The 13,077-nt window shown below is 43.0% G+C and overlaps 1 protein-coding gene across 1 annotated transcript; it reads right to left on the bottom strand.

Moving 5' to 3' along the window:
• Positions 1-3,890: 3,890 nt before the first annotated feature.
• On the bottom strand, positions 3,891-7,644 carry LOC146753405 (obscurin-like). Its single transcript, XM_085529353.1, has 4 exons — positions 6,401-7,644; positions 4,423-4,725; positions 3,931-4,023; positions 3,891-3,898 (listed from the first exon to the last, which is right to left on the bottom strand). Exons 1-4 carry the CDS (start codon positions 6,441-6,443, stop codon positions 3,891-3,893), a joined length of 447 nt encoding a protein of 148 aa, XP_085385479.1. The 5' UTR covers positions 6,444-7,644.
• Positions 7,645-13,077: the final 5,433 nt, after the last annotated feature.

Below are 13,077 nucleotides of genomic sequence, written 5' to 3'. Positions count from 1 at the left end.
CCTAGCAGAAGTTCTCAGTGAGAACTGCACCTAACATCCCTCCTTCTACAAGCAAACAGGCCCAACACGTGTTCATAACAATGCCTGCATCAGAAGCAGAGATGGCATGGCAGGGCAGACGTACTCGGTGTGCACACCTGAAGCCATTTGAGAACCTAGTCGCTCTTGCTGCATGACCCCTGACTTCTGTTAAAAGCTGAATGGTTCCCAGAGCACCTGTTTCCATCAGCTGCCACCATCCAAAGCAGCCAGCCTTCTTGCGGTCACCTGGCCCAAACATCCCTTTTGCTCTACACTTGATTCCTGCAAGAGGAGGGAGCCTGGCACGCAGACCATCCTTCCAACACTCCATCCCAGCAGCAAGGGATCACAGCGCTGGCACAGCTGAAACTAAAAGGGTGTGCGAGTTTCCTGTTAGCACTCAGTGTGAACAAATCTACCACTGAGCAACACCGTGAGCCCCCACTCACCTCAGCACAGGTCAACCTGTAACCCCAGCCTTCCCCTATCCATGTGCACACACACACCCGTGTGCCACCCTGCCTGCTTTGCACACCACCATGCACACACTGCATCGTGTGCCCTCCTTTGCATTCACAGACATGTGCAAACCATCCCTGGGAACACCTACGTGCCTACACCTTCCACAAACATCCCTTTGTGTGCACCTGTGTGCAACCCAACTCCTCAGCACACGCACACGTTTGTGCCACCCTGTCCACGCACTCACCATGTGCCCTCCAGCACCCAAGGATTGCAGAGATGCTCCAGATTGAGCCAGAGATGGAATATCACAGTGCTGGGACATGATTGATCGCTAAGGAAAACACTTGGAAGCACATTCAATCTGCAGAAGCTGTAATTACTGGGCACAGTCAGCTTTCCTATGGCTCAGCTGGAGTAGGAGGGTGCTCTCAGACATCTGCTCAGGGGCTTCAGCTGAGACACTTGCACAATGCTGGGATCATTCTGATGGAAACTATGTCTTCAGATACCATGGTTAAATCCATCCAAAATGATCAAGCTGAGCCTTAGCTCTTGAGCAGCACTTCTTCCCCACCCTTCACTACTCCAAGCAGCTCCAACAAAATTCTCAGAAGAAATCCAGGCCAGCACAGACCTGGCAGACCAGAACCAAGTGCAGCTGGTGGGACGGCAGTGCCCACTCCTTGCTTCCACCCTGCTCCAGCAGGTTAAGGAGTCTGAGCCTCACTGGCCTTTGACAGCTCAAGACTTTCAGCACCTCATGCCAACATTTCTCACTAAGATACACCTCAGGCATTGAATTCTCTTCTCACTACCTCCTCCCAGTCCTTCCCTAGGAACAGAAACCATTCAGATTCTACAGCAAACTACAGCATCTGCACTGCAAGAGCACACTGAACCACCTGCAACAATGAAACGTGGTTTTGGAGAGTGGGTTTGAAAACACACCTTTAGACAGCTGTCTCCCTGTAGCCAAAAGGAAACCAAGCAGCAAAAGAAGAGTCCAGCCTGAAACATGCCCATGCTACTAGCCCAGGTTTTTCACAGTCAATGCAGAATCCATCCTGTTCTTGAGGTAACAAATGACCAGTGGGTCTCCCCTTGCTCCACCCCTTCTCCTTCAAAGCCAGAAAAAGAAAGAAAAAACAAGCAGAAGAAACCCAGCCGTACCTTTCCACATACAGAGCAGAAAGTGGAACAGCAGTTGTCTCCTTCCTGAGACATGGTGGGGATCATGCCAGAGGAAGCCCAAGTTCTTTGCTTCTCTCCACAGGGACTTCAAGCACTCTTGGCAAGAGCTGCTTTGGTTCTTTCTTCAACTGCTTCCATCACCAGAATCTCCTTTGGAAAAGGAACACTAAAGAAAGAATCAGCAAATGAGAAAGAATGAGCAATAACCACTTTCCCAGCTTTCTTCTGACATGCAATTTAAACTCTCAACTCGGACAAGGTCTTAAAATCATCTGGTTACAAGAACTGTCCCCAAATATATCCAGCTTCTGTACAGCTGCCGTTATTTCTGACAGCGAGTGTAATCATAGAATCATAGAATGGCCCGTGTTGGAAGGGACCTCAAGGATCATGAAGATCAATCACCTCCCTGTCCCTGCTGGCCATCCCCTCTTCTGATGGAGCCCAGGGGACCATTTGCTCTCTGAGCTGCAAGAGCACGCTGATGGCTCACGTTCTGTTTTTCATCCACCAGGACCCCCAGGTCCTTCTCTGCGGGGCTTCTCTTAAGGACTGCTCCTCCCAGGCTGTAGAAATGCCTGGGATTCCTCCAGCCCAAGTGCAAAACTTGCACTTTTCTGTGTTCAACCTCATTAGATTCACCTAGGCCAACCTCTCGGTTGAGCTCCCTCTGAATGGCATCCCTTCCTTCCACTGCATCAGCCGCACCACTCAGCAAACAGCAGAGGGTGCACTCCATTGCATCATTGGTGTCACTGATAACCATGTAAAAAAGCACTGGTCCCAAGAACTGGTCCTGAACACCTCCAGGGATCCCACCACCTCCCCGGGCAGCCTGTGCCAGTTAATTCTGTGGGCAGAACTGCCAGTATGAAATATTATGCTATCGTGACAAAGAAAGAGAAGAAAAGCAAAATTAAGACTAGCTGACAAGCCTTGGCAGGGTGTTTTGCTCTCCTTAAATTTATACCCATTATTCAATTCTCTTTGGAGCTGTCTCCATGCCTCTCTGGAGTTTGTTCTTTGAGAAGAAGCAATTAAGTAAGCTCTCCAATGCTGAAGTGCATACACTACTCTAGGGCTTTCTCGTCTCTCCATGGATCAACAAGGGTGACAAGCCAGCAGAATATGATGAAGAGCCTCATGCATACTCAGTGTAAAAAAGAACAAGGCAATTGTTGCTGGGAAGAAGGTGCATTTGCATTTGTGTCTTCTGCAGAGGGTACTGCAGAAATGGAAAGTCTTCCACTGGAGCAAACAAAGGGTTCTCATTTATTGCAATCAAGGCCCAGCGTGTGGATCTCAGAGATCAGACCTACACCCTGCAGCAAAGCAGAGATCTTTTCTACATCTTTGCTCTTATTAGTAAATCTCACTGCAGCACCTGTCAGGAGCAAAGGCCTCGTTATTTCAATTTAGATCAGGCTAATGTGGTCAATGTTTGCTGCAACATCTCTGAAAAAGTATCACCTTCTGTTCCTGCACTCATCATTGTGTCAGTGCTGAGCAATTCAAGATATTTCATTTGGTCTTCTTGCCGGATTTACTAAGTAAAAATCAACCAAACATCTCCTTCTACTGATTAAGAATGCTCTAAACATGCTTCTGCAGAGGTTTCCACCCAGTGACAAACAGCTCCTCCCATAATGAATGTTTATTTCTTCTATTTGGTCATGCAAAGCTGATTGATAGAGATACTATTGGAATGATTGCTCCCCTACTTCTAAACTATTCCAGTGCAATCAGAAAGGCTGTCTGAACCTGGAGCTGAAAGTACTGCTCTATGGTGATGCAGTGGTAAACCTGGTGACTGAATGCACTGGCCAAGAGCTGTGAACTGCAGACATTCATCAGCTGATATGAAGCAATCTGGTTCAGATACCAAGCAGCTGGGTAGATTGGCTTACCCTACACTCACTGCTATCATGTTTAGGGCAAATCCAGGACTCACGTCAGTCCATGGGATGCAATTTCAGGTATTTGGTACAGTCAGTGAATGCCTGCAGCCCCAGTTCTAATCAGCAGATCACAGCAACTATGCCTTGACTGGAAGAGGAAAGGAGAAGGATCAAAACAAATACCTCTCACTCTCATCTTGGTGCTGACATCAACATTTTAGGCAACAAATTTCACTTCTGCTCCATCATCATTCTTGGTGACGTTCTTTTATCATTAGGCTGTGAGTAGTTTGGGTTCTCTTGATGATGCAGGTCTCACTTTCCTGTAAGACTTTACCACTGAGGTACCAAGTGCCATAACATTTTGTAAGGTCAATAGTAAACATGGCATCCCCTCCAGGTACAGCTTCACCAGTTGTTAGGGGGGATTTCACAGCCAGGACTGGTTCTGAGGAAGAACAACATGGATGTCTTCACGCTCTTTAGATGCAAGTCTGGTATCTCATTTATGGATGGAAGATTTAATCATAGGCACATTTCTACTTCTCCCTTTGCATGAGTGCTGGAAGAAGCACTTCTATGCTTCAGATCTGTTACAGAAAGTTCTGCTTCTTGCACATGTGAGATATCAAAAGATAAGGATATTCATGTCTCTGTCACAGAAACAGAACTTGTATCACTTTAGTGGTAGCTGGACGTTGATAGGAGATAGGAGAACTAGGAATAAAGGAAAGCCTTTGGTGTGTTAATGCACTACTATCCTTCAAGTCAAAGGAAACATCTTTAGGGAACCAACACAGCTGCTCAGCACACACTGACCCATTTCCATTGGGGTTTTTGTGCTTACCAAGGTGCACGCTCCCTGGGAATTCCAGAGACGGGCTCTGTCCATGCGCATTGACTGCAGACACTCGGAACTGATCATCAGCCTCTTCAGACAGATTGCTCACCGTGAACTCTGGGACGGGGACATGAGACTCGTGGCACCTCACCCCGGTGAAGCCAGTTAGTTTATTGCCTTCCACAATGTAGCCATCGATTGGAATGGGGCGGAGCATCTTCAGAGGGGACCATGCCAGCGTCACTGAGGTTTCTGTTTTATTTTTCACCACGGGGTCAGCTGGGGGCTGGGTGGGAGGTTTTCTGGGAGCTGAACAGAAATAAATACAGAAATATTAGCATAAGGTCATGTAGGCTGGAAAAGACCTTCAAGATCAGCAGACTCAACCTTCAGCATGACCTGCTGAGTCCCACCATTAACTACTGTGCTACCTGAGGACATACATGACAAGCTTATTCCTGCAGGTATTTGCACAGTGAATATATTCACCCTCTGGTTGCTTTGGAACATTTTATAGGTTAAAATCCCATCAGACTTTTTCACTGTGTGCAGCCACTGATACAGGCAGGAGGCTGGGAATTACCTGATGGGCTCTAGTTACAGACTACTGACACAGTAAAGGATTGATTTCATTTCATTTTGGCCATCAGAAAGTTTGGTGTCTGGTTTAAGTCACCCAATTATAATTTAAGACTCCAATTATAATCATATGGAGAACAGCACATTCAGGAGAACTCATCTCATCTTAATAAACCTGAATGAAATCACAGAATCATAGGATCACGGGAGGGCTTGGGTTGGAAGAAACCTTCAAGATCATCCAGTTTTAAACACCCTGCCATGGGCTGGCTGCCCACTAACCAGCTCAGGCTGCCCATCACCCATCCAACCTCGCCTTCAACACCAAGGACAGGCATCCACAGCTTCTCTGGGCAGCCTGAAATGGAAGCAATGAGCCACATGTTGAAGATACTCAAATATTCATGACTGTAGAGAGAGCCAAATACTCCATACATACTGCCTGCCATATCACCTCCTGGTCTGGACAAATCACACAGGTTTGACTCCACGTTTTACATAGTTAGCATTTTATATTTGTTCCAGTATGGAACTGTACAGCCATGGAATGGCCTGGGTTGAAAAGGATCTCAAAGATCATCCAGTTCCCACCCCCTGCTATGTGCAGGGTCACCAACCACCAGACCAGGCTGCCCAGAGCCACATCCAGCCTGGCCTTGAATGCCTGCAGGGATGGGGCATCCACAGCCTCCTTGGGCAACCTGTTCCAGTGCGTCACCACCCTATGAGCGAAAAACATCTTCCTAAGATCCAACCTAAACCTCCCCTGTCTCAATTTAAAACCATTACCCCTTGTCCTATCACTATCCACCCTCATACACAGTCATTCCCCCTCCTGTTTATACGCTCTCTTTCATACTGCATACTGTTATCATTTTCATGACATTTTATTGTGCAGCACCTTGCACAATGTGGTCTTAATTATATGTGTCCATACAGATAATGTTACTAGTGTTGATAATCAGTGTTTATGTTTGTTGTTTCCTACCCTAGAGCAGGATCACATAGCACACTGCACTGTTCAGCTAGATCTTGTGTTGGGCTATTTTCAACTCTGTTTACCTATTTTTAGATTCTCATGGTGTGCTTCTACCTACACCAGTTTCTTCTTTCTAAAGCCGATAGGCTTGCTTTTCTCAATAAATAAATAAATAAATAAATAAAAATAAAAAATTCTTGAAGTCAGCTCAGCCTCAAAAACAAGCATTAACAGGTGTTACAGATGGTAGGAAAGTAAACATTTTTCCAAGGCTTTACAGGAGGACTTCTGAGGCAAAATTCAGCTCATATGTGTATTATCAAACCTATGTGTTCTAGTTTTAAAAGGGCATTTTTAGAAGCCTGGTGAGTTATTATACATTTTATCCTTTGTACCATATTCCTTCTCCCCAGAGCAAAATATTACCTGAACATATAAAAGATCTGTTATTTTTTAAAAACAAAAGCATTTTGTTCTTCTGGATTACTAGTTAATCTGTTTACTTGTTTCTCTACTGAAAGAATCTGGATGTTGCTCGCCTTCATTCTTTGTGACAGCATCGGTAACGGCAGGATGGTTGGACTTAGAAGATCTTGTAGGTCCTTTCCAACATAGTGATTCTATGATTCATGACTGGCATTGGCAAGACTATCTGCATGGAGCAAAAAAGAATAATCAGTTGTGTCATTGACAAAGCATAAAAAGGTGTAGGAGGCATCTCTTGTAATGCACAGAGTGATGACATGTACCAAAACTGAATTTTGAGGTTCTTCTGGACCTTACACAAAGTACAGAACAAAACTGGTCTTATCTATTTTGAAAAATTACAAAACAGCAAGGTTCATGACAGAAGTTGACTGCATTGGTATTAAAATAAACATGAAGTCATTATAACTCAGTCTTAAAGTATTACTCTTTCTCCCCCCGTAATTATTTATCAAATTAAGTAGGTGCAAATATTCTTTCCTCATTCCACAATTTCTTATTAAACACACTCTCAAATTGTCTTCTGCCAGAGACATACAAACAGAACTAAGAGAGAATGGCATGTACTCTACAGAATTTGGGGGGCAAAGGAAGGAAAGATCTTTCAGCTGAGACCATATCCATCTTGTAAGGAAGTCCCTTGAATGGAAGAGTTCCATTTAAAAAAGTCCCTTCCCATCTTTCCTTTAGATCCCCATCAGGTGCTGGAAGATTCCCCCTGAGATATCTCTTCCCCAGGCTCAAGATCCCCAACTATCTAAGCCTATCCTCTTAGGGATGGTGTTCCAGCCCTCTTACCCTCTCTGCAGCCCTCCTCAGCACCTGCTCCAACACCTTAGTGTCCTTTTGTTGAGAACCCGCAAGTATCCCAGGTGGTGTCTCACAAGAGCAGAGCAGAGGGGCAGAATCACCTCCCTTGACCTGCTGGCCACACTTCTTTGATGCAAGCCAGGTATGGCATATCATTGATCTTCTGGGCTGCAAGTACACACTGATGGTCGTGTTGAGTCTTTTATCCACCAGCATTCCTAAATCCTCCTTCTCAGGGCTGATTTCAAGCCATTCACCATCCAACCTACATCTTTGGGATTGCCCCCAGCTCATGTGCAGGACTTCCTAATTGGTCTTGTTGAATCACAGAATCACAGAATCACAGAATTATCCAGGTTGGAAGGGACCTCAAGGATCATGTAGTTCCAACCCCCCTGCCTAGCAGGGCCACCAAACATACACATTTACTAGATCAGATTGCCCAGGGCCCTGTCCAACCTGGTCTTTAACACCTCCAAGGACGGGGCATCCACAACCTCACTGGGCAGCCTGTTCCAGGACCTAACCACTCTTCTAGTAAAGAACTTTCCCCTAACATCCAACCTAAATCTTCCCTCCTTCAACTTAAAACCATTTCCCCTAGTCCTGCTATTGTCAGCCCTTTCGAAGAGTTTACTCCCCTCCTGGGAGTAAGTTCCCTTCAGGTACTGAAAGGCTGCAATGAGGTCACCCCGCAACCTTCTCTTCTCCAGGCTGAGCAAACCCAACTCCCTCAGCCTGTCCTCATAGGGGAGGTGCTCCAGCCCCCTGATCATCTTCATGGCCCTCCTCTGGACCCTTTCCAAAATCTCCATATCTTTTTTGTACTGAGGGCTCCACACCTGAATCTCACGAGGTTGGCATGGCTCACCTTTTAAGCCTGCCTGTGTCCTACTGGATGGGATCCCTTTGCTCTTGTAAGTCAACCACACCACTCAGTTTTCCCTTCAGGGTGCTGACTAGTGTTGAACTGTTGAACATGGCTCTGTAGGCATAGGCATGTTGCAATGATTCGTGTCTCTCTAGAAATGCCAGAGTGGCAGCATACATTTTCCAAATATTTTACTAGTTTCTCAGGATTTTGTTCTAGGTGCCTGCCTATACCATCTCAAACTCCTTGCCACTCATAAATATCTAGCTACAGGGCAGATTCCTAGAAGAGATTTGTTAATAGTTGTTTAATCTTATGCAAATTCTGAAACACATTTAGTAGGCATAGAAACATTAGTGTACTGGCTTGAACACTCCTGTTCATCACTCCCACACCCTGCTACAAGATTCCTCAAGCCTGAAGATGACTGCAATACTAAATACTAACACCAGACTAGCTTCATGGTCAGTGTTATACCATGCAGAAAAATGATAACCTTAATTTATCTCTCAGAAATAATACATAATGCAGCAGGGATCATATATATAGTGAGTAAGGTATCAAATAACAGGTTTCCATGAAAGAGCTCTGACTGATCTCTGAAAATGAAAAATGTAACATTGTGACCAGTAACTATTAAACTAATACAACTCTTATAGCAATTTACTTTTAACACATTCTGACCAGATCTCAACCCCTCCAGCCCCAAAAGGACTGTCATGACTCAGCCTAGCCAGGCAGCCATTCACTTACTTCTCTGCAAGTGGCTTGAGAGAGAAAGCTGAAACTATTTACTAAGTCAGAAAAGGAGAATGGAAACTAAAATTTATATATACACATGAATATATATATATACATACATATATATATATATATACACACAAACCAACTGTACAATTACTCACCATCCTCTGACCAGCACCCAGTTAACGATATAACTTTTTGCAGACCAACACCCCATTGGTGATGCAAAGTCTTACCATCCACCAAGCACTTCCCAGTGAACTCCTCCACAGATTTATAGCCTTCTGCATGCTGTCATGTAGTATCAAATAACTCCCTGCTTAATTGAGGCCAGCTGTCTTGGCTCTACCCTAACCCCTGCCCTGTACTGTAAAGGCAGCAGCTCTTCCCCTGTAAGAAGACTGGCTTGGTCCCAAGAGCTCTCCCAACACTTAGCATTAACAAAAACATCACTGTGCTATCAACAGCTGAAACCAGAACACAGAACTAACAGCACTCGTCTGAAAAGCTAGACTTGGGAAGTACAAAGCAAGATAACCACTCAGAACTGACTGTAATTCTCTGGTTTCTGGACAATTTTCATTTAACCTTATCTTACAGTTTGCTGTAATTATTACGATGAAGTTCAGAGGTACAGACAAACACATAACTGGTAGCACCTCTGGAGTCAGTACAGGAAAATGTTGGACAGAATTAACTGTAAGTTTAAAGAGGTACCAAAGGCAAGAAGTCATCTAGCATGGGCACCTCAGGCAAGAATGAACTCACTAGGACAAGACCACATCCAATTTACTGATGCTACGACTACTTCAGCTTCACCTGTGGGGTGCACATGGAGAAAAGATATCAGAAATGCAAGGAAACATTTTGTGTTTTTGTGGGCACTGTTTAACTAAGTGTACCTGTATTAAATCATGTTTCTCAACATGAAAACTGAGCTTTAGAATTGCTTTCACAGTAAGACTTTGCCTTTGGTTTGGATGAAATATGTTCTCACCTATTTCTGCAACTTAGATTCCTAATATTCAGATTTTAAAAGTAAGCTATTTTACTGTAATCTTAACATCATACTCAGTATTATGGACACATTGTGGAACACACTAGTACTCCTTAGGTCATTTGTGCTGATAATGCATAATTGATAACACAAGTAGATTGAAGTGGCAGAAATTTCAAATGATTTTTCAGTGCAAAATGTTTCCTGACACTACTTCTGTTCAAAAATAATCCATGCAAGCTGGAAAAAAATTCTATGCATGTAGAATTAAATTGCCAAGAAACTTCAAGACAAAGTAAAATAACTTTTTTAAATTATGCAAGCCCATAAAATATATAATCAGCTGATGTCTTAAGATCAGTAAAAGTTATAATTTCAGAGCTTTGGTGATCACTTAAATAGTATCTGTTTTCTCACTTTCGTTTATTTATTTGTTTGTTTGTTTGTTTTGGACTGGGAAATCCCAACTGGCAAAAATCTTGCCTACAGCTGATTTAACTTAGCAAATGTCTTTGAGCATTAACTATTTTATAATAAATAATAAAGGAGTTGCAAAAAGGACAGAGAAGTGTGAACATACATCTCTTCAAGAAAGGTGTGCTTAGTTTTTCTGCATGTGCTGAATTTCCTAAGAACTTTCTTCCAGTCTTTCTCTGTACTTGACAAAGAATAAAATTATCGTTTCTGACCCCCCACTGTAGGTACTTCAAAGGAGATAAAAGAATTTTGTCAAAAATGGCTGCTCCTTCTTGCGAACAAATTGCACCACCTCCTTCCACAGGTCTCACTAAATCCTTCTGGAAACACAGTCCGAAGTCTCATACAACATTGCCATCTAGTGATGAAGTACTTGACTTACACTAAAAGAATATTAGACAGTCTTTGTGAAAAGAAAACTAATCAGGTTGTCTATCTTACCCACTCGGGACTACCTTTGAGAACTCTGTAAGCAACAAAGAAGTGATGAGTGTCACTTTTCTTCCCTGCATTCTTTGTACCACCCACTGCAATGAAAATGTGTTTTGAGATTAAAAATGTGTGTTCACACTCTGGAAATCTGCATCTATGTCTGCGTTATCATGCATAGAGTAACCTTCATCAGAGCGGAGGAAGAAGCTGCAGTATACAGGTTCAGAAGAAATAACCATGACTTGTACAAGAATTTTACCAGTGAGGTAGAAAAAAGGAAGTATTATCACAAGAGATAAGGAAAAAAGAAATTCCATTGATTTTGAAATAGAAAAGTTACTAGAGGCCAAAAAATAAATGAATCATTATATCTAACTCAAAATATTTTTGCATGTATATCTTAGTGTTATTAGGCCACTGTATTGCAAAATACAAGGTTAAATTATTTTCCCCTCCAAATATATTTGAATGCAAATGAATGTTATTAAAGAAATATCAATAGCTTCCCAAACCCTCAATTAGATTTGTTACATACAAGAAACAAACTGCACAAATATGGTACCAAATCTGTAGAAGGCATTCATGCAGTACGAAATTATTTTCAGAAATAACTGAGAAAAAAAGCATAAAAAATTGCACCTTTTTATTTTCTTTTTAAATCTAATGTTGGTGTTTTTCTTTGATCCGATAAGGGGATTAGGCTCATTTCTGCCAGTGACTTCCCTGTAACCTTGGAATAACGTAAACTACTCTTGATGGACTCAGAAATAAGCAAGCTCCTGCAAATCAAAGACAAAGGTCTTCTACAGGAACGGCACACCTATTTCCTAACACTATATATTTTGTTTATTGACAGACAACAAGCTAAGATATCAGCACGAACAGATTGTGTAAAATACCCAACGCACTGGAAAGAGCATTCCAAAAGTGATGAACACAGAATGGAGAAAGAGGAGATGTTGTGAGAGTAAGCTGAGAGGACAAGCCCATAGCAACCTTCAGTCCTAGGGTCAGCTGACAGGCTTTGTAATATTTCTGTTAATACAGAAAGAGTAATAATTAAGTAAATTTTAGATGAGGAACCTTTCTGGCCTCAAGACAGTCACACAACTCTTCCAGTGGTGGAAAATGAGTTTATTTTATGGTCCAGTATAGAGAAAACGATTACTCTTGGAGGTCTTTACATTCCCTGGTTTTGTCAGTTAACCTCACTTGTTCAGCTTCTCAGAGAAGAAACTTACTAATTTTCTTTGCCACCAAGAAGTCAAAAACAATTATCAGGACTTCGGACACATGCATTATTCAGCTCATCAAATAAAAAAATAATCAGGATTTTAAAAATAATAAAAATAATTAAATATAAAAAATCAAAAGCTGACCTGGAGTACTTTTTGAAGGGTACCATTGTGAATAGTATATGCATAGAACTACATGGAAACCTTGCTGCAGACAAGTTTCTGAGAGCTACCAAGCAATGCAACCTAGCAGAATTCAGAAGGGAAACCAAGAGAGCCTACCTGAGCTCCACTGCCTTGAAATGCTCTGTGCAGAGGGAAGGGAAAGAGGGGAAAACAAACACTGCTCTACATCCCTCTGAGCCAATAGACGCTTTGCCCTGGATTAGCTCTGGTGCTGCATAAGCTGGGCTTCCACAGCATGTGTTCAGGCGGTAATCAAGGCCTCCCTGGAAGAACACAAAAAAGAGAGAGAAATGTTTGCTTTAACAGAGTTTATGTCTCCTGGTCATAACACTTCAGAAGCCTCAGAGGCTTCTTCTCCTGTGTATGTTTTCATTCATTAGATTTTTTTTTTTCATTCTGTGTGACCTCACTAAGCAAATATTGTCTAAGACCACGAGTATCCCATAAATGTGCAGATCTCAAGCTGCTCACTTATCTAGTTCCCTTGACATGATGCTTTATTTTCCTCAGCTGATCATCTAGATTGTGCCTGTTGATTGTGCAACAACAGCCTGTTGGTCTCGATTACCTGTGAGAGGCTCTAACTTTGGCCAGGAAAAATCATTTGAGGATAGGTAATTCTCTTGGAATCAGTAAAGCAGTCTTCCCATGCTTTCTTAACAGCAGAGATACACACACACACAAACTTGTGGAACCTCACTGCTTTGCGCAGTGCTGTGCACACTCTCGTGTCATGCACTGATTTCCCAGCCATTCCTCGTGGGGTCTCTTACTTAGGACAGGAGTGCAGGGGAGCAGCCAGAAGCTGTTTGCATTCCCTGCTGTCTGCTGGGCAGCTTTGCTGGAGATGCTTGGGTTGCTTTGC

Source organism: Coturnix japonica, chromosome Z (genome assembly GCF_054131305.1).
Source record: "Coturnix japonica strain WE chromosome Z, WE-NBRP24, whole genome shotgun sequence".
Classification (NCBI taxonomy): Eukaryota; Metazoa; Chordata; class Aves; order Galliformes; family Phasianidae; genus Coturnix; species Coturnix japonica.
Note: the sequence above shows the minus strand (reverse complement) of the source record. Positions and strands in the feature narration are given on the sequence as shown.

Excerpts from the sequence above, each read along its gene's own strand:
- LOC146753405 (XM_085529353.1), bottom strand. The coding sequence starts at position 6,443 with ATGCTTTTGTTTTTAAAAAATAACAGATCTTTTATATGTTCAG. Across the intron at positions 4,726-6,400 it reads CAGATCTTTTATATGTTCAG|CTCCCAGAAAACCTCCCACC; the intron begins GTAATATTTTGC and ends ATTTCTGTTCAG. Across the intron at positions 4,024-4,422 it reads CCCAGGGAGCGTGCACCTTG|AACCAGTCCTGGCTGTGAAA; the intron begins GTAAGCACAAAA and ends GTTCTTCCTCAG.